We start from the raw sequence: 22,217 nt of genomic DNA on the forward strand, positions 1-22,217 counted from the left end.
TCTTTCCAGGGAGCATCAATAGTTCAGAGCACGCTAAGCCATTAAATGGGTTGTCCAGGATTAGAAAGAAGGGTCCAGAAACCGCGCCACTCTTGTCCAAGGACTGTGTCTGGTATTACAGCTCTTCATTCAAGTGAATGGGGTTGAGTTGCAATACTACACACAGTCCATGAACAAAAGTGGCGCTGACCCTTTTATTTGATCCCTAACAACCCCTTTAAAGTGAACTTCCAGTTTTAGCTATCTTCTTATAAGACCCAGAGACTTGTCAGAAGATTACCTGGACAGTCATCTAGGAAAACATCGGCTCAGTCTCCAGATACCTCTATGAAGCAATAAAACCTTTCGGCATTCTGATGTCTCACTGACTGGAATGTTGACTGTTGTATCCGAGTTCCAGTGGTGGTCTGAACTGGATCTATGATATATCAGAGGGTTTCTATGATATATCAAAGGAGTTTCCCTTTAACTGCTACAAAGGTCTCTCCCTTAGACCCTGTTCACACAGAGTTTTTTTGCAGGCAGAAAAATCTGCCCCAAAATTCCTGAAATCAATGGGAGGCGATTTCAGACGTTTTTTGCTGCAGTTTCCACGTCAACAAAAAATGCGCCAAACATTTCTGTGTGAACAGAGCTTTATAAGGCAGCAGATTCCCTATTCCCTAGCCTTGATGAAAAAAACGGGGTAATACTTTTTGGAAGTGTCCTGCATTGTAAACAGAAACCATGTAGAATTCTGGACACTTCCTGGATTGCCGGTCACTGCTGTGCTTATTTGCATACGGCGCCCAGGGGAGCAAAAGCTGTTTTTACGGTTCACAATGGCATGACTTGGGCAACATAGCTATGTTTGAAAAACTTTCATCCTTCCCTGTATTAGCTCTTGGAAGGCAAAAATGTGTTGACAGATTCACTTTAAAGTGAAACTCCAGGAAAATATTCCTAATGGACCTTCTAGGGTCATTTAACATACCAAGGCCATTCATTCTTTCACTCTGATCTGCTAAATGTAAGTTTCCCGGGTGCAACACTATAGAGAATCTGAAAACTGCTGCAAGTTACTGGGCTGTACAGGTAGGATTGCCACATTACTACCGGGAAATACCAATCCGATCAAAATGGGGTGCGGCTTCACACAAATACATTTTATTAAGTTGCTTAATTTTGCATTTAGGAAGCAAATTAATAATAATTTGTTTTGTGCATGTTATGTATCCCTGGTGGTCTAGTGTGGTCAAGGGGTAATAATACCTGATTTATTTTTTTTAACGTTTATTCAATTACCACTGGAAATAGTACAGCCAATACAGTTAGTCTTCCAATACAGTGAAGCATGTAAAGAAGAAGCCATACATATATAAATTGGTACAGGTAAAACATTTTACATTCCCCCACCCTATTCCTCCCGACCGACCGACCGCAGCTCTATGACCCGTTCACCCTATTCCTTCCATATACCAGTCCTATCAAATGTCAGTTATGAAGTGCTTATCTCCAGCCGATGTCTTGTTAATTCCTGTGGAGCCAGCCCAGGACAGTTCAGCCACTTCCCCCATTGCTGCTCAAACTTTTTTGTGGCCCCATGTTTGAGGTGTACAAACCTTTCTGTGAATTATTCATATACACTTATAAGTTCAGTTTGACCAGTGGGATCTCCCTGTATCCAGTATTTAGCTATCAATTTTCATGCACGATACAAAACCTTACCAATAGCCTGAGTTTCAGCCATGTATCCTCCTATTCCTCCCACACATACCAAAAAAACCTACTTTAGGATCTGGCAGTATAGTTATCTCTCCTAATTAAGTCTCGTACTGCCAGCCAATAGCCGTCCACCACCATGCAATCCCAGAACATGTGTTTTAGGTCTGCCATTTCAGTGGTGCACCTAGGACACTCCATAGACGGTCTGATAAGCATTTGCCAAATCCGCTTCAGTGTCCTGTACACTTTATGTATTAAAAACAATTGTGAACGTCTGTGCGTTATATTGAGAGGTACCAACAGCGGAGAGACGGTTACCTCCCTCCATTCCTCCGGTGTGAGGGGCCCCACATCTGGTTCCCATTTACCTTTTATGTCCACAATTGAATCCCCCAGATGCACCAATAGCATTTTTTGTATATACCAGTGAGATAATCCCTTTAGTAGTTCCCAAAACATGTTCCAGTATGCCTGAGCTAGAGCTTCTCAGATCTACCATTCTAGACCGTGCTTGAGCCGCAATTGTAAATGTTGATAGAATTGATCGGAATATCAGTCATCTTTTAGTTGTTGGAAGGATCTGAAGTCTCCATCACTAGACAATTGACTCACATACTTAACTCCCTTCTGCTCCCAATCCAGAAAGCCCTCCAGGGTGTTAAATTCCCAGAGGTACGGGTTATTCCATATGGGCATATAGTTCAATCCTCAGCAACATTTTACTTTTCCACCAAATTGTATGCATGAGTAGCAGAGTCGGTTTACCCCCAGCTTCTCTTTTGAATTTAAGGGTTTTCCAGCGCCCCCATCATACCAGTTTGTTGACTTAGATAATATAGCAACTGCCCACTAGAGTGCCAGTCCCAGCGATCTCTATCTTTCCATCCTCTAAAGTGCTGTATTTGAGCCGCCAAATAATATACCCATGCATTCGGCAGTGCAAGCCTGCCCTGTTCTTTAGACAGCTGAAATTTTTCCAGTTTAATTCTAGGCATCCCCCATTTCCATACCAGATTTCTAAATAATTATGAATCCTCCTAAACCAGTATTTTGTTAACCACACTCTTCCGCATTTTCAGGTATGCCAAGCATGCGAACATTATTTCGCCGTAAGCGGTTCTCTAAATCACTTAGCCAGCAAATTATTCACAGCCACCGAATTTGTTAAGATCTCTCATCGGCAATAACCTGTCTTCAATCTCACTTATGCGACCTACTGCCGCAGTGGTGCGTTCTGCCACTTTTTGGAGGACATGGCATATTATTCATATGTCCTCTTTGATCCCCCCTACCTGGCAGGCAAGCTTAGCGAGTGTGGTGTTATATTGGCTTACCGCCGAGACGACATCTGCCAGTGTAGGTTCAGGGTGTATCGTGGTCTGCACCGTGGCCATCTTAGACTCAGAGGGCTATGCGCTCTCAGCGGTGTAAATCTGGACCCAAGCCCACCGTTCAGCGAGTGCCACCACTCTGCCTCTGCATTACTCCTCACAGATCTGGCTCGAAGGTGTTTGGTGTGCAAACTTCTCCAGCCGCGATGCCGTCTCTCCTCTAATATCCCTCTGCTCCAAAGGGTCACCATCTTGGGCCTCTCTGTCGGCGCCATCATCAGCAGCCTTAGACCTCTTTGAACGGGTCACCCTGTCTCCAAAATCCTCTGAATTTAGTCTCCGAGGTCTCCGCAGGTATCAATCACCAGTTTGGGCACCAGCAGGAAGCCGGGGAATATGGCAAGTATGATCTTTCAGGATGTTAGGCAATGGGAGCTCCGGAGCTTGCATCTGCTCACATATGACGCTAGGCCACGCCCCATAATACTTGATTTCTAGTGGATTACTCTGCTCCCCAGGCTCCAGTCATGTCTCCTATTACAGGAAGCACTTTCAAATTCCTGTTTCCTAGGTTGTCTTTTCCCATGTGCGCGTGTCCCTCCCAGTAATACATGCTGAATGTGAGTTCTGGGTTTCCAGGATGCCGCTACCTTCATTAGCTCTCATGTATCATCAGCACAGCTACATTCCTGTACTGCTTACTCCTTCTACAGCCCATGAGGGATCTCTTCTCCCTTGTCTTGACAGACACTGATGCTGAGAAGTGTGTGATTTCCCCTCCCCCGCTCTCCTTTCTCTTTACACTGGTATCCTGTGTAAATCTCCCTCTCCATGTGCTTTCCTCTCTATCTACACTCTAATACAGTTCACTGCGTGTAAACTGCCCTCCCTAAACACTTGGATGCCCCACCTATGCCATGTACAATCTCCTTCCACTCCCTGCTGCTATCTTTAAGGCTGGATTCACACGAGCGTTGCGTTTTTGCGCGCGCAAACAACGCGGCGTTTTGCGCGCGCAAACACCATTTGACAGCTGCGTGTGTCATCCGTGTCTGATGCGCGGCTGCGTGATTTTCGCGCAGCCGCCATCATAGAGATGAGTCTAGTCGACGCCCGTCACTGTCCAAGGTGCTGAAAGAGCTAACTCTTTCAGCGCCCTCGACAGTGAATGCAGTGAAAAAAAGAAAAAGTTCGTACTCACCGAGAACTTCCCGGCCGTTGCCTTGGTGACGCGCCCTTGGTGACGCGCCTCTCGACATCGGGCCCCACCTCCCTGGATGACGCGCCAGTCCATGTGACCGCTGCAGGCTGTGCTTGGCCTGTGATTGGCTGGAGCTGTCACTTGGCCTGAATTGTCATCCCGGGAGGTCAGACTGGAGGAAGACGCCGGGAGTTATCGGTAAGTCAGAACTTCGTTTTTTTTTCTACAGGTTCATGTATTTTGGGATCGGTAGTCACTGTCCATGGTGCTGAAACAGTTTAACTCTTTCTGCACCATGGACAGTGACTATCTCCTGACTTCGCGTACCGATAATTTTTTTGCCGGGTTCGGCCAAATCGAGTTCGGCCGAACCCGGTGAAGTTCGGTTCGCTTGTCCGGCTTCGCTAATCGCAAAGACACTCCGTTTGGATGTTCGGAAACAGAAAAGCACGTGGTGCTTTTCTGGTTACATTCATCCTTTTGACAGCTGTTGCGCAAACACGCAGTTCGCACCGAAGTGCTTCCGTGCGACATGCGTGGTTTTCACGCACCCATTGACTTCAATGGGTGCATGATGCGTTGAAAACGCTGAATCAACGGACATGTCGTGAGTTTTTTGCAACGGAGCAACGCTGCGCAAAAAACGCTGCCATGTCTGCACGGCCCCATTGACTAATTTAGCTACAGGCAACGCACGTGAAAATCACGCGCTTTGCACGCGCGTATTTTACGTTCGTCTGAATAAGCCCTAACACTGTGAGAAGGGAGGGAAGATCAGAGATAGCAGATTACATCAGACCCCTTACAGGAGCAGTGTGCTGTCGGATTTATGTGTGAATCTGCAGGACACCCATCTTTGTGAAGGAGTTACCCAGACTTTATAGCAGCAAAATGGTAGAACATTTTTAATGAAGACTATTTAGAAAGGTGCTTAATTTTGCATTTAGAAAGCAAATAAAGAAATAATAAAAAACATGTTAGTGCAAAGGTGTCCATAGCATTTAGTGTCTGTATCCCTGATGGCCTAGTGTAGTACTAGTGGATTACTCACCTTCCCAGGCTCCAGCCAAAGATTCTTTTTTGGCCTGATGAAGACACAGGTTCTGTGTTGAAAAGTGTTGCCTGTTTTTGTAAAAAAATCTACCTTTATTATCACCCTGCTTATCCTTATCTTGAGTAGCGCTTTCCTATATCCATTTATATATATATATATATATATATATATATATATATATATATATATATATATATATATATATATGTGTGTATATATATATATATATATATATATTTTAAAAATATATACCTTTTAAAATTGCTATTTCTCGCGGCACTACATAATTGTTGCCGGCATCTGGATATCGAAAGCTGCAACCTAGTTTTACCACTGCCTACTTCAAGTTGTACCTGCCAGTACAAACTACCTTAGGTGAGTGTATTCACTTACCATTACTACGAATTACCCTACCTATCAGGTTTATCTTGCACTATGTGACGCTGTGTACATTTATTTCTTTCCAGAATCCTCATACAGGAAGCTGAACTGATGTGTAAACCACTTTCATCTTCATGGTACTTCCCTGTACTGACAACAGAGAGCAGGGAAAGAAAAAGAGGACTTTGCGGCTGTGACTTAACAGCCGCAGTGCTCTCCCTGTGTTCGGGCACAGCACAGTGAGGGGAGACCTCTGTGAGCAGGAGCCGACAAATTGCATGTCAATTTAATGCAAAAAATGTAATACCAGCAACGGCCTCTTGGTATCAGTTACCAGGCAGACTGGTCAGTTACTAGCTGGGTGGCAACCATATGTACAGTAATAGGTTCCAATATAACACCCCTTCCCGCTCGGCAGCTTTTGGCTGAAGCTGCACCTCATAGACTTTCTTCTCTGCTCTGCATTCACTCTGTTTTTTGCTCCATTTTAGTTGCCTACCCCAGCATGTGGACGAGATAGCAGAGGGAATTATATTACTCACCTTGAACGTGTTACATGATGTTACTGGCAACTGGTAAAAATTCTCCGTACTTTTCTTTGTGTTGCAGTCATACAGGGGAGAAGCCTTTCCAGTGTATTGTTTGTGGACGAGCATTTGCACAGAAGTCCAATGTTAAAAAACATATGCAGACTCACAAAGTGTGGCCAAGAGCGCCAAACACCACAAACACACAAGGATCCATGACGGTACAGGTGGTGCCACTTAACCCTTCACAGCCAGAAGAAGATTGTGTTGAAAATGGAGGTAATATGAGTGTGTCTGTTATACATGCGTGTAATGTTTATATTACTGGAGTCTTCTGGCTATATTGATATTCTACAGTCTCCAGCCAGGTCCCAGCTGAAGATGCATCATCTCATGACATAGACCCTTCCCAGAGTGGGCTATGTGCTGGATCAGATGCCAAACAGGCTATGATTGACAGCTCCTACCACTGCCAGTTCTGCACCGGCAAGTTCAGTAACTATTTCCAGCTTAAGTCTCATATGACTCAACACAAACAGGAACAGGTAAGAACCAGGATGTTCATCTTTAATTTATGACAGAACTATCATTATACCTATACTGATATCTCTTGCTGAATATACTTCGTCACATTAGTAAAGGAAAAGTGCACCATGTTCACTTTTTTCTTAATGGGGCTATATGATATTAGATTAACAGGTTTACTTTATTCCAGAAACCGCGCTACTCTTGTTCATACATGATGATGATCGTCGGACCTGTCACTAAGTCATGTTGTTTGTGGTTAGGGCAGCGTGATCTTGGTGACCGGTATTTCAGACAATTTATTCATTTACAAGAGGGTTTAGATGTTGTTTTTTTTAATAAGAATCCATATTAAATGTCATTGACAGTGGAAACAGGGCTGTGAAGTTATGACACACGTTGTGTACATTCTGTACTGAATGCACAGTGTATATAATAATACGGGAAGACTGACAGCTGTATTTCTGGTAAAGCAAAATACTTAGATACGTTTAGAAATCATTATATCATTAAGGTTACATAGATGCTATTATCCAAAGTGATTGTAGTGAACCCTCCACAATTTGAGAGGTCTACTAATATTATTCTACTTAACATTTTCAGGACCCCCTCTATGAGTCTGAGTGGAGAGGCACTGACAAGCAGTGGCTCTTGCTCTGTTGGACTGGAGCCGTCTATGTATTACATGGATGACAATTCAACTGAATCGGCGCTATGTAATACTATATTTCTCCTGCAGCGGCCACTGCAGGGAAAATACATAGCCATCTTCAGAAACCGGATCTGCGACAATCAGCTGATCCACCTCCATGGCAGTCACATTAATCTGTGATGTGACAATTGTGTTTGTGGTGCCTTAAAGGGCTTTTCCCATTAGGGACATTTATGACATCTCCACAGGACTGAATGGTAGTTATAGAAACAGCGTTGCTTGCATGCTACGCTGCTTCCGTAACTGCCATTCGCTATTATGGGAGTTGTGAAAACAGCATAGCTTGCTGAGCTTCGCTGTTTTCGTAATCCCAACCATATAGTCAGGAAGTGGCTGGGAGGCAGTTGCAGCTCCAAAAACGTTCTCAGTTGTTAGTTGCTCATGACAATAATATGGGAGTTGTCGCCTCCAGGACCGGAAGTAAAATAGTAGACAAAAAGCTAAAAGGTTGTGCAGTTTTCTAATAAACAATTTCTCATGGTTTTCAAGATCTCTGCTTGCAGCCATTGAATGTGAACTTTTATTGTTTAATCCTAAAGATGAAAATCTGTCCTGGTCATGTGATGGACACACAGGTGCATGGCTTGTTACAGTTATCAGAGCAGGGGCGGACATACCGCATGTGCAGCCGGTGCAGCTGCACAAGGGCCCCGCGTGGGAAGGGGGCCCGTTCCTCTGCTGGCCGACTCAGTTCTCAGCTGCGCGATGCTGAGGACTGAGACAGAGGCCCGTGGACCACTGGCGTAGCTATAGGGGTCGCAGCGGTCGCAATTGCGACCGGGCCCCGAAGCCAGGGGGGCCCACGGCCCCCCGCACCACATCAATAAAAAGTTACTATAGTAACTCGGGCCGCGGGCCCCTGTTACTATAGTAACATACTTTACTTACCTTCCTGGTTCCGGATCGCAGCGGAGGTCCTGACGTCAGGCGCTGTGCGCAGCGCATGACGTCACAGCGCTATGCCGCCGCGCACAGCATCGAGACTACAGAACTCCCGCCGCGGCCGAAGAGGAAGGTAAGATAGCCCTGACTGGCGGGGTCCGACTCCTGGGACCCGCCAATCAGCTGTTTTGAAGGGGCCGCAGCACTCGTACGAGAGCTGCTCCCCTTCATTCCTGTCACTTCATTCCGGTCACACTGTGAATCGGTTTCGGCGATTCACAGTGTGGGCGAGTGGTGAAATGAAGGGGAAGCAGCTCTCGTACGAGTGCTGCGGCCCCTTCAAAACAGCTGATTTGCGGGTCCCGGGCGACACATCAGCTATTGATGGCCTATCCTGAGGATAGGCCATCAATGTTTAGGGACTGCACAACCCCTAAGCCTACGATGTAGCAGGCTTAGGGGGCCCATGAGACAGGATCACAGATTGTGTGATGCTGTCTGCTGGGCCCTGTATCTAAGCCAATCACATGGTAGGCTTAGATACATGGCCCATGCGTGATCCTGTCTGCTGGGCCCTGTATCTAAGCCTACCACACTGTAGGTTTAGATACAGGGCCCCAGCACACAGTAATCTTATACTGTATAAGATTACTGTCTGCTGGACCCTGTATCTAAGCCTACCTTGTGGTAGGCTTAGATACAGGGTCCCACAGACAGTATCACACATGGGCCCTGTATCTAAGCCTTAGGGTATGTGCACAGACACTAATTACGTCCGTAAGTGACGGATGTATTTCGGCCGCAAGTACCGGACCGAACACACTGCAGGGAGCCGGGCTCCTAGCGTCGTACTTATGTACGACGCTAGGAGTCCCTGCCTCGCTGTGGGACAACTGTCCTGTACTGTAATCATGTTTTCAGTACCGGACAGTTGTCCGGCAGCGAGGCAGGGACTCCTAGCGTCGTACATAACTATGATGCTAGGAGCCCGGCTCCCTGCAGTGTGTTCGGTCCGGTACTTGCGGCCGAAATACGTCCGTCAATTCCGGACGTAATTAGTGTGTGTGCACATACCCTAACACATGTGTTACTAATCATTTTTTGTGTGTTTTCTTACAGGTTCGGTCGTTGGACTACGGCGGATTCCAGGACTACTTCGATGACAGCTTTTTTTTTTATTAATAAAATGGTTAATGAGGGTTGTGTTTTTTTTTTTTATTTCAATAAAATATTTTTTCTATGTCTTTGTGGTTTTTTTTAAACTATATTACTACCGCCTTAGTAATGGCCGCCGGCTGATTGACAGCATCCATTGCTAAGGCAGGGCTTAGTGTTAGCCGGTGCAGAGGCTAACACTAACCCCCTTTATTACCCCGGTACCCACCGCCACCAGGGGTGCTGGGAAGAGCCGGGTACGATCCAGTACCTGACCATCTGTAGTGATGGTCGGCCACTGGGGTGGCCGCAGGCTGGTATTATCAGGAGGGGAAAGGCCAGATACAGTGGCCCTTCCTACCCTGGTGATGCTAGGCTGCTGCTGCTTTATTGTATCTGGCTGGTTATGAAAATGGGGGGGACGCCACGTCATTTAAAAAATAATTGGAAAGAACGATGTCGGGTCCCCCCCAATTTTCATAACCAGCCAGATACAACACAGCAGCAGCAGGCAGCATTACAAGGGTGGGAAGGGCCACTGTTTTTGGCCTTCCCCAGCCTAATACTACCAGCCTGCGGCCACCCCGGTGCCTGCCCGTCACTACAGCTGGTCGGGTACTGGTTTGTACCCGGCTCTTCCCAGTACCCCTGGTGGCGGTGGGTACCGGGGTAATAATGGGGGTTAGTGTAGACTCTGCACCGGCTAACATTAAGCCTCGCCTTAGTAATGGAGGTTGTCAATCAGCCAGCGGCCATTACTAAGGCGGTGATAATAAAGTTTAAAAAGATACAAGCACATAGAAATTTTTTTTATTGAAATAAAAACACAACCCTCATTAACCATTTTATTGAGAATAAAAAAAACGCCGTCATTGAAGTCCTCGTATCCGAAGTCCAACAACCGAACCTGTAAAAAAAACACAAACACACAAAAATAATCAGTAACACATAAAGAAGCAAAATTATTATTCTTACCTTTCCTGGGTCCAGCGCTGGAGCCGCAATGTCAGCGAGCTGGGCCCTGTATCTAATCCTATCATGTGTGATACAGTCTGCTGAGCTGTGTATCTAATCCAATCATGTATGATACTGTGCTGGGCCCTATATCTAATCCGATCATGTGTGATACTGTCTGCTGAGCCACTGTATCTAATCCTATCATGTGTGATACTGTCTGCTGAGCCACTGTATCTAATCCTATAATGTGTGGTACTGTCTGCTGAGCCACTGTATCTAATCCTATCATGTGTGATACTGTCTGCTGAGCCACTGTATCTAATCCTATCATGTGTGGTACTGTCTGCTGAGCCACTGTATCTAATCCTATCATGTGTGGTACTGTCTGCTGAGCCACTGTATCTAATCCTATCATGTGTGATACTGTCTGCTGAGCCACTGTATCTAATCCTATCATGTGTGGTACTGTCTGCTGAGCCACTGTATCTAATCCTATCATGTGTGGTACTGTCTGCTGAGCCACTGTATCTAATCCTATCATGTGTGATACTGTCTGCTGGGCCACTGTATCTAATCCTATCATGTGTGATACTGTCTGCTGAGCTGTGTATCTAATCCTATCATGTGTGATACTGCCTTCTGAGCCACTGTATCTAATCCTATCATGTGTGATACTGTCTGCTCAGCCACTGTATCTAATCCTATCCATAGTTTATAGGGTCGTAGTGCTATAGATATGCTATGCTGTCTCCTATACACACACTTTTTTTTGGGGCGGACACATATGTATTGGGGCTATTTCCCGGACATTTTAAGCCCTGAGGGTATGTTCACACGGCAGCGTCTGTTACGGCTGAAATTACTGTGCTGTTTTCAGGAGAAAACAGCACCGTAATTTCAGCCGTAATGGCATGTGCAGGCGTCTTTTGCTGCGTCCACTACGGAAGTAATTGAAGCTGGTTTTCCATGGAGTCCATGGAAAACGGCTCCATTTACATCTGAAGAAGTGACAGGCAGTTTTTTACGCGCCGCCTTTCGACAGCGGCGCGTAAAAAAAAATGACCATCGGCACAGAACATCGTAAGACCCATTCAAATGAATGGGCAGATGTTTTCCGACGCTTTTGAGCCGCATTTTCGGATGTAATTCAATGCTAAAACGCCCAAATTACGTCCGTAAATAGTGTGTGTGTGAACCCAGCCTTAGTGACGCCCCGGCTGCTAGTGCTGCATTGTTGGGTCACTTAGGAGACCCAGCGATGCAGCTGAAAGCGGACCGTCGGCCATGAGAAGTTTGCGGGGTGGGGGGGGGGGGGGCCCTGGCACATTATCTGCACAGGGGCCTTTTGCAGTCTGTGTCCGCCACTGTATCAGAGCTGTGTCTTTTGTAATGAGACACCAACCTATGTGATCATTAAATGACCAGGGTAGATTTTTTTATCCTCCGCACCACGAAGAAGAGATCATGAAAACCATGAGGACGTTACTCAAAGCATATTAGAAAATTTTATAACTTTTCATTACATTGTAATATCCCTTTTGCATTAGGGGTTATTTTTTTTTATCTACCAAAATAGAATCTTGGTATGATTAATATTAATAATAGTCGTTATTCTCTATAGCCGTGGATTGCAGCCTGTAGCCCTCCAACTGTGGGGAAACTTGTCAAGACATGCTGAGAGTTGTAGTTTTCCTGCAGTGGGAGAGACACGGGATGCATATTCCTACTACTAAATAGTGTTGGGTTCAAGAAACGTGATCAGATAATTTTCTATACAATACTGACAGGTGGTATACATGGTGGTCACTATTATATTTTTGCAGGTGTACAAATGTGTGGTAAAGGGCTGCGTTCACACATCTCAGAAGCTGGACCAATTCTTGGAACACATCAAAACTCACCAGGAAGAGATGACGTACCGATGCCACATCTGTAACAAAGACTTCTCTTCTCTATATGAGATGGGGGTCCACCAGTATTCTCACAGTCTGCTGCCCCTTATTGCCCCCAAGAAGGAGATGGCTGTGTACAAGTGAAGTATTAGTTCATTTTATATCATTACCCAGACTGAGAGATTCTTGTCCAGCATCACTAGTGAGAGCCAGAGCTAAAAGGAGACCTGCCAGAAGAAAAAGGGTGTTTAGAGTAGATTATACATGAGAAACCCATTTTTAATATCTGGTTTGATTCTATGCAATATTGTTAAGGAGACTGTGTGTGGATTTAAATAACAATACAGGTCTATGTGTATATACAGAAAAACGGATGATACATGGAAACCACACTGGCGCAACACGGACAGTCACATGTATGAAAAATATCCAGGTTTTTTTGTGCACACAAATCGGACACGATTGTGTGAATAATGCCTTGGACATAGGCGTAATTCAGCCCTTTATACGTAACAAACAATGTGAAAAATTCTTGGAGACAGAAGCTGGGTCATTGACTATTTGTAGAGGACAAAAAGTTTCTCTATCAGCATAGAAGAGGTTTATATAGGAGCAGTGAGGCTATGGAACTTTCTGCCCCAGCATGTGGTGGTAGCTAAAGAATAAAGGAGTTGTTCAGCCACATCATTTTTTTTTACAATTAGCTTTAGAAATGTTAGCTTTACAAAGCTATAAAACAACAAAAGAAGAAGTAATCACCTTACTAAACTCCCGTCACTCCCATCCCACGCGCTTCTGGCTGTAGCAGTGATGTATCGACACCAGTGAGGTCACCGCTGTGGCCGGTGATTGGCTTCAGCGGTCACATGTTGTGTCAATCAGTCATCGCTGGAGCAGGTATAACATAGACTGATGGAGGACCGGGGCAGCGTCGGCAGGGTAAGGTGAATATCTTATAGCGTTGTAAGCTCTCTAGTAAAAATAATCAGGGGGCAGGACTACCGCACTCATTTAATTTAGCAGGTGTCTGGATGTCTTACCAGAAAGATCTACTACTACAGTGTCTCTAGATAAAATTGTTGAGATATGTAGCAGTATCTACTTTGTAATTAAGCTGGAAAACTTTACTCAACATGTACAGATTATCAATGTTTCCTAGATCAACAGACCTTTAACAACTTGCGACTCCCCTTTTATTTCAGGTGTTTGAAGTGCATGAATAAATACTCCACCCCAGAGGCATTGGAGCAACATCTACAGACAGCCACACACAGCTACCCCTGTCCACACTGTCAGAAGGTCAGAATATCCACAGTCTTCCTCTCAGTAACCATGTGGACTCCACAACACATTCTAAAGATATTTAGACTAGAAAATTAATATTTTAATCTATGCCACCATTACAGTATTACATTTAATGAAAGTCTACTGTCTGAATACACATCACGTCCTGGCTGGAGGAAATGTATATCCATTATCAGGACACATGTGTAGCGTTATAGTGTGTTTATGTGGCTGCACATAGTGATATAGCTATATCGCTATGTGCAGTGTAAATGAATGGGGAGAAGTGTATGACGCTGATTGGTCACTGATTGGTCAGCGTCATACACTCCTCTGTACAACACCCAGTTGGCCAAAAAGTAAAACACGGCCAGTTGTCCATTGAGAAACTCATTAGCATAAAGCTAATATAGGTCATAACTCCGTCAAAAATGATTGTTTTTCTAAATAAAAAACACTGTTGTTATCTGCATTACAGCGCCGATCACATCATGTACAATATAGGCCACTTGTAATGTGGTGACAGACGCTTTAACCAATTCAGATCTCTCAACGTACAGTACAATGTCGAACATTACAAGGTATAGGGAAATGGTGGCCCAACAAAAAAATAAGTAGTTGTTCATAATAAACTAGCCACTAAGTGTATATTTCTATCTGTACCAGAAAGAAAGAAAAATAAAGGCTTTACTTTTTACTTTTTCGTTTTTAGGTGTTTCCATGTGAACGATATCTAAGGAGACACCTACCCACCCATGGAGGAGGTGGCCGTTACAAGTGTCAGATCTGTAAAAAATTATTTAGAAGGGAACACTACCTAAAACTTCACAGTCACATCCATTCAGGTACAGTCATGTATTATTATCTCAGAGATAGATTCTGGAAGCTAGTGACAATAGAGAACATGGCAGGACACAGCATAGCCGTGTCACCTACAGTCGTGGACAAAATCGTTGGTATCCGTCTGTTAAAGAAAGGAAAGCCCACAATGGTCACTGAAATAACTTGAAACTGACAAAAGTAATAATACATTTTAATTTACTGAAAATCAACTAATGTAAATCAGACTTTGCTTTTGAATAGTGGTTCAACAGAAAAAAAAAAACTAATGAAACTGGCCTGGACAAAATTGCTGGTCCCCTTAACTTAATATTTTGTTGCACAACCTTTTGAGGCAATCGCTGTAAACAAACAAAGGATTTGTGTAACTCTCAATGAGACTTCTGCAAATGTCCACAAGTTATTTTGGCCGCTCCTCGTGAGGACGCTGCTCTAGCTGTCAGGTATGAAGGCGCCTTCTCCAGACCGCAGGTTTCAGCTCCTTCCACAGATGTTCCACAGTGGCTCATAGAAGCCACTTCACAATAGTCCAATGCTTTCTCTTAGCCATTCTTGGATGTTTTTAGCTGTGTGTTTTGGGTCATTATCCTGTTGGAGGACCAATGACCTGCGACTGAGAACAAGCTTTCTGACGCTGGGCAGCACATTAGATGGGCCCGTGTAAAAGGGCCTTAACTTTTCAAACAACTTATGCTAATCTATTAGTACACCTGATATAGATCAGCTTTGCAATTTACAGTGGTCCCTGAAGTTAAAATGGCCTCAGGTTACAATATTTCCAACATACAATGTTCCTTCCTGGGCCATTTGTAACTTAAAACCACATTAAACATACAACGCCACAGAAGGTCTGGATCTCGGGCGCATGCGATTGGCTGGAAGATCCAGCCAATTAGCATGGGCATTTTATTGGTAAAACATCTGTTGTAATGCAGTACATGGCCTGATTGGCTGTCTAGTAGCGCCTCCCTACTGTACAGTACAGTACTACATGTCCTGTACTGCTCTTTCCCTGCGCCAGAATGTGTTGCTCTTTTGGACACCAGTTGAGGACGGCTCCATGTTATATTTCTGGTACACTGTGTACTGTGCAGGCTTCTGAGGAAGCTCCTGTCCTCATCGTAGAAAGTGATTTACAGCCTCCAGCAGCTACAGTATTTCCACAGGGTTATTGTTATGGCCGGAAGAAGGGGAAGGGGATAAGTGAGCCCTAATCTACCCACCGCCCTGTCCCTGCCTACTTGCAACGACCCGCCCTAGGCGACGGGGTACAACTGGGCGGCGGTCCCTACGCTGACTAAGTGCAAGGGAATACAAACAGGGAAGTCGGAATAGGATGTCACGAAGTATACGAACGCAGAGCAAGGAGCAGAAAGCAAGCCGGGGTCAGAGCGAAGCAGGATATGCGGAAGCTGTAGCAAGGCTGGAGCAAGGCAGTAGCAAGGCCAGGAAACCAGGAAGAATCACAAGCAATGAGGGAGAGAAAACGGCAGGAGTAAATGGACAGGGGGCGGAGCTAACTCCGACTGACCAGGCCGCGATAGGCTCTCCCACTCCTTAGCCTGCCACCCTGATTGGTGGGAGCCGGAGTCAGTCTAAGAGGTCCGGCCTCAGGTGTCGATTGATTAATCCTGGGAGTATCCACAGAAGTAGTGCCTGGCAGATCCTTTACAGTACCCCCCCTTTTATGAGGGGCCACCGGACCCTTACTAAGAGGACCTGGTTTAGTGGGGAAGAGAAGGTGGAAACCTCCTGTTCCCATTCTCACCCCTGAGGGGTTGGAATTCGAGGTGGCCAAGATTGTGGACAGTAGGATGATCCAGGGCTCCCTCCAGTACCTGGTCCATTGGAGAGGATACGGGCCGGAGGAGATGACTTGGGTACCTGCTCGAGATGTTCACGCTGGGGCATTGGTCAGGAGGTTCCACCTTCTCTTCCCCACTAAACCAGGTCCTCTTAGTAAGGGTCCGGTGGCCCCTCATAAAAGGGGGGGGGGTACTGTAAAGGATCTGCCAGGCACTACTTCTGTGGATACTCCCAGGATTAATCAATCGACACCTGAGGCCGGACCTCTTAGACTGACTCCGGCTCCCACCAATCAGGGTGGCAGGCTCAGGAGTGGGAGAGCCTATCGCGGCCTGGTCAGTCGGAGTTAGCTCCGCCCCCTGTCCATTTACTCCTGCCGTTTTCTCTCCCTCATGGCTTGTGATTATGTTATGGCCGGAAGAAGGAGAAGGGGATAAGTGAGCCCTAATCTACCCACCGCCCTGTCCCTGCCTACTTGCAACGACCCGCCCTAGGCGACGGGGTACAACTGGGCGGCGGTCCCTACGCTGACTAAGTGCAAGGGAATACAAACAGGGAACAAGCAATGGAAGGGGCAGTAGCCCACGGAACACCGTGAGGAAACCAGAGTGGTCAACGAGCCAGTCAGAATAGGATGTCACGAAGTATACGAACGCAGAGCAAGGAGCAGAAAGCAAGCCGGGGTCAGAGCGAAGCAGGATATGCGGAAGCTGTAGCAAGGCTGGAGCAAGGCAGTAGCAGGCTGGAGCAAGGCTGTAGCAAGGCCAGGAAACCAGGAAGAATCACAAGCAATGAGGGAGAGAAAACGGCAGGAGTAAATGGACAGGGGGCGGAGCTAACTCCGACTGACCAGGCCGCGATAGGCTCTCCCACTCCTGAGCCTGCCACCCTGATTGGTGGAAGCCGGAGTCAGTCTAAGAGGTCCGGCCTCAGGTGTCGATTGATTAATCCTGGGAGTATCCACAGAAGTAGTGCCTGGCAGATCCTTTACAGTTATGGTTTCAACATAAAATGGTAGTCCCGGAACCAATTAATATTGTATGTTGAGAGACCACTTTACTTACTGTTAAAATGTAGTTGTTTTATCCATGCAAATTCTGTGTGAAGTTGCTGCCCCTCGGTGTCTTCCTTCCTGTAATCTGCTGTCCACCACCTGTTGTCATAGTTACATAGTACGGTTGAAAAAAGACACATGTCCATCAAGTTCAACCAAGGAAGGTCATGCAAATCCGTTCCTGGTTACAGAGCAGAATTGATGGCCTGCAGTTGTTGGCAGTGTGGAACTTCACTTCCTGCCCATACAAGTCTATGGAGAGGGTACGGGGGGTAGGAGGAGGGAGCAGAGAGAGTGTGAATCACACAGACGCTGCCAATAAAATTCTATGGAGAGGGGTGAGCAGGAGCAGAGTGAAAAAGACACAGACGCACGTTGCAGCAGCATCCTGGTAAGTGTTATATCACCCCAGTGCTGTATTCTCAGCTACACTGCTCATTACTGCTATATAATGTCTTACATGCTGCTTTATATATGTGATCAATAGGAGAGCAGGATTCTCCTATCTCCATGTGTGCTGTACATAGAAGACATGATAGCCATTAGGCTGCACCCACTCGCTCAGAGACCACTGAGAATTAGAGATAAAATCTGCAGAGGGGAAAACTGCTAAATAATGCAGAGTACAAGTCCTATTATGGCCAGAAATAGTATTATTCCTCAGGTACGCACATATGACCGATTATTCTGAAAAGTTAGGTACACTTTAAATAAAACTATAAGTAAGCAGGCTGCTCTTTGCCGACCTCTCCACATACAATCTGTACATCTGTTACTTCTCCACCCTCACACCCGCATTCTGTAGCCGCTTTTAGCAGCAAAAAATGGGTCTTAGACTATATTACAAAGTATGAGCACTTTATGTGCTCACGGAACTTATAGAGAACCCCTTTCATTTGTTTAAGGAGTTGTCTAGGTGATTTAAAAGATGCTCAGCCTTCAATATTCGGAATAGATATACACCCACAGCTTCATTCTATCTGTTTCAGGTGAAAAGCCATTCCGATGTACACTGTGTGAGTCTGCATTTAATCGCAAGGACAAGCTGAAGAGACACATGCTGATTCACGAGCCCTATAAACAATACAAGTGCCCCTTTGCGTATGTATTTTTAAAATTATATTAAGATATTATATATATATATACCGTATATATCTCTTGTGTGCCTTGAAATGTTCAAGTTGCCCTGTGTTGTTGACTGATTTCTGTATTGGTTCTCTTTTTTTCATGACCTGGTTCACTGACATGGCTGCTTGTGCAGCTATGAGTTCAGGGCTCAGTGGATTTTCCCTGTGACTTATGCCCCCTCCTTCTTCCTCAGAGATCTATAACTTTCTGTGTGTGAAGAACACTTCAAGAGGCTCTGTCACCAGATTTTGCAACCCCTATCTCCTATTGCAGCAGATCGGCGCTGCAATGTAGATTACAGTAACGTTTTTTTTTTTTTTAAAACGAGCATTTTTGGCCAAGTTATGACCATTTTTATATTTATGCAAATGAGGCTTTCTAAAGTACAACTGGGCGTGTTTAAAGTTATGTACATCTGGGCGTTTTTACTTCTTTTACTAGCTGGGCGTTGTGAATGGGAGTGTATGATGCTGAAGAATCGGCATCATCCACTTCTCTTCACAACGCCCAGCTTCTGGCAGTGCACAGACACACAGCTTGGTTCTCCTGACACCCTTGTTACTTCCATTATCTTTGTTGTCACTGCACATAAGAAATGTCCTCATTATGTAGATTTCTGCCATGGTCCTTCTTATAAAAGAATTGCAGACACAAAAATGCAACATCGCAGCTCCTCAGACTTGCTCAACAAAAGCAGTTGATGCCGTGGATATCCACTGAGCCTTGTGTTGATTGGTAAGGCCTCATGCACACGGCTGTGCCTGTAATCACAGGCCGCGATTGCGGGCATGGCCGGCCGCGGACAGCCATCTGGATTTTCGGTCCGTGCTCCCATACAAAGTATGGGAGCACGGACTGTAAAAAGCAAAGGATAGGACATGGTCTATCTTTTGCTGTACAGTTCTACAGCACGGACACCTATCCGTAGCGATACGGAAAGGTGTCCATGGCCAAAACACCTGAATAGGTCCGTAATTGCGGAGAATTTTTACAGTCGTCTGCATGGGGCTTTAAGGCGATCCCATGACCATGACCGGTTTCTGGCAAGGGTATTGTAATTTGTGATACTTTCAAGAAAATACAGTGCACTGCTTGATACAGGAGGGCAGTTTCTTCTATGGGCAATCGATCTGGCCTGTTAGACGCTACTTACTTGAGATTCTGGTGACCTCATTGCACCACAAATTGTGATGACAAAAACTTAGTCAAGCCACAAAATTCACAGAATATCTTTTATTGTGCTTAACTCTCTATAGGTCTCACACTGGATGCAACAAGGAGTTTAATCGTCCAGATAAGCTAAAAGCTCATGTTCTGTCACATTCAGGTAAGTTTCCTGCTGCCAGGACTCGCGTGTGCATGGTGAGTGATAGGGGTTACGGAGACAAAAAGATGCTAATGGTGAAGATTCATTGAACGTTCTGACTTCAAGTCCCAGGCAGGTACATGGACGCTAAATCAGCTATTTAGTGCAAAGTGTGTGCAAGCCGCTGCATAGATCTCCGCTTCCTGGACCTTTCTGAATAGGACTTGGAGGAGAGGGTCAGATTGTGTTTAAAGAGTAACTACTTTCAGCATCGCAACCATTGCGGAAACGAAGGTGCAGAAGCACTCCGCTAAGCGCTTTGCACCTTCGGCTGTGATCAGCGCTCCGCGTCAGGCTGAAGACGGCTTACATAGAACATCTGTGAGGGCCGTCTTCAGGATGACGCGGAGCGCTGATCACAGCCGAAGGTGCAAAGCGCTTAGCGGAGTGCTTCTGCACCTTCGTTTCCGCAACTCCCACCGATTCAAACTTTTCATATGTCTCATCAAAAGTTTTATTAACAACCAGCTTGTTTTCTGGCATAAATATTTCTAATGTCTATGGGCATCATAAGGCCTTCTTCACACAGTACAGAATACCTGCAGATTTTACATGCATTTTCTAAGCCAAAACCAGAATTGGATCCACTTTAAGGCCTTCCTTTATATATTTCGTCTGTGTAGGTTCCGTTCCTGGTTTTGTCGTAAAAAAATACATTCAGAATCTGCACTGTGCGAACAAGGCCTAAGTCACCTATGAACATTTCCCGCATTGGATTTTCATTACATTTACTTGTGTGGAATTATACCGTGTACTTGTTCTGCTCTGTTTCTACATCAGGAATGAAGATGCACAAGTGCCAATATTGCTCTAAATCCTTCAGTCGTCGTGCACACATGATAGAACATCAGCGAAGCCATACAGGGAATTACAGGTTCTGCTGCCCCAACTGCGGCAAAGGGTTTACCCGGCAGAAGTATCTAAAAGAACATAAGTGTCGACTACATCTAGAAAATGACAAGGAACAGGTGAGCTGAAAAATGATTACTTCTCATTTATGTTTAAACAAAGTATTGTAAAGCGCGCAATTTTGGAAATAAATCCATCAAAATAATGTATATAGAATATGAAATTTGTTGTGTATATCAGTGTTCCCCAAACTAGTCACTCTTGGGCCCAATGCATGTGGCTGTCCAGCTGTTCTAGAAACTAGGGCTTGATCCAGAGTCAAAACCTTATCGCACAGCCCTATATTTAATATACTCTGCGTCTTTTACTATTCAGTGTGGCTCAACACTATATGTTATATATGAAAGTGGCGCGGGACCTGCAAATGGTTGGGGGCCACTAGTGTATATGATAAACGCTCTGCAAAACACAGTGTGGTCCCATTTTAGCGTTACTGGGAAAGTGTTGTCTTCATTCATATACATAGCTGCTTTCAAAGTTCTGATGGTTTCCATAGGAAACAGGCAGTTTCACTCGGCTGTCAGACATGCATGCTTGGATTGGCTGAGCATGCATGTTTATTTCAATAGTGAGAGGAGGTTGCTGCAGACTTCTGCCAGGCATGTTAGATTTCAATTGCAAACATCGGCAGACTGACGGGCTGCCCCAATTCACATTAGATCATCTGACAATCCTGCCAAAATGAGTTGCATTGAATTCTTAGGGTATGTTCACACGGCCTATTTGTAAAAACAGCGCGTAAAAAAACGCCCCGTAAAAAAGAAGTTCATGTCACTTCTTGAGCCATTTTTGGGTCAAGAGAAAAACAGCTCCAAAAACAGCCGTAAAATACGCATCCAAAGACGCCTGATGCATAAAAAAACGACTGTAAATCAGAGGCTGTTTTCCCTTGAAAACCGCTCGGTATTTTACAGCCGTTTTTTGTTTAGGGTGTGAACATACCCTTAGGCCTCATTAACATGAGCGTATTTCACGTCCTTGTGCTGTACATTTAAAGAGGCTCTGTCACCACATTATAAGTGCCCTATCTCCTACATAAGGAGATGGGCGCTGTAATGTAGGTGACAGCAGTGCTTTCTATTTAGAAAAACGATCTATTATCACCACTTTATTAGCTTTATGGTAATGAGTTTCTTAATGACCAACTGGGCGTGTTTTTACTTTAGACCAAGTGGGCGTTGTACAGAGGAGCGTATGACGCTGACCAATCAGTGACAAATCAGTGTCATGCACTTCTCTCCATTCATTTAGTCAGCGCATAGGGTTCCTGCTAGATCACTATGTGCTGTCTTATACTTACACATTAACGATACTGAAGTGTTTAGACAGTGAATAGACATTCCTTCCAGCCAGGACGGGATGTCTATTCACAATCCCGACACTTCGTCAACGTTTCTGTGCGACTTACAGCAGAGCAAAGCGTAATCTCCCTGTAACCGGTCATTTACAGCGTGATCTTGCGAGATATCCGGTACCTACACTTTATTATCTCTGTATAGGCCTCCAGCA

At 45.2% G+C, this 22,217-nt stretch overlaps 1 protein-coding gene across 2 annotated transcripts in view; it reads left to right on the top strand.

Moving 5' to 3' along the window:
* ZNF341 (zinc finger protein 341) overlaps window positions 1–22,217 on the top strand; it is a 40,809-nt gene that overhangs the window by 16,926 nt on the left and 1,666 nt on the right. For both annotated transcript variants that reach the window (XM_075846251.1, XM_075846252.1), the window contains 8 exons: window positions 6,281–6,477; window positions 6,556–6,743; window positions 12,253–12,461; window positions 13,524–13,620; window positions 14,318–14,450; window positions 18,295–18,406; window positions 19,690–19,760; window positions 20,580–20,767. In XM_075846251.1, coding sequence (XP_075702366.1) covers window positions 6,281–6,477; window positions 6,556–6,743; window positions 12,253–12,461; window positions 13,524–13,620; window positions 14,318–14,450; window positions 18,295–18,406; window positions 19,690–19,760; window positions 20,580–20,767 — 1,195 coding nt within the window. The remainder of the gene's footprint in view (window positions 1–6,280; window positions 6,478–6,555; window positions 6,744–12,252; window positions 12,462–13,523; window positions 13,621–14,317; window positions 14,451–18,294; window positions 18,407–19,689; window positions 19,761–20,579; window positions 20,768–22,217) is intronic.

This window comes from Rhinoderma darwinii, chromosome 13 (genome assembly GCF_050947455.1).
Source record: "Rhinoderma darwinii isolate aRhiDar2 chromosome 13, aRhiDar2.hap1, whole genome shotgun sequence".
Taxonomy (NCBI): domain Eukaryota; kingdom Metazoa; phylum Chordata; class Amphibia; order Anura; family Rhinodermatidae; genus Rhinoderma; species Rhinoderma darwinii.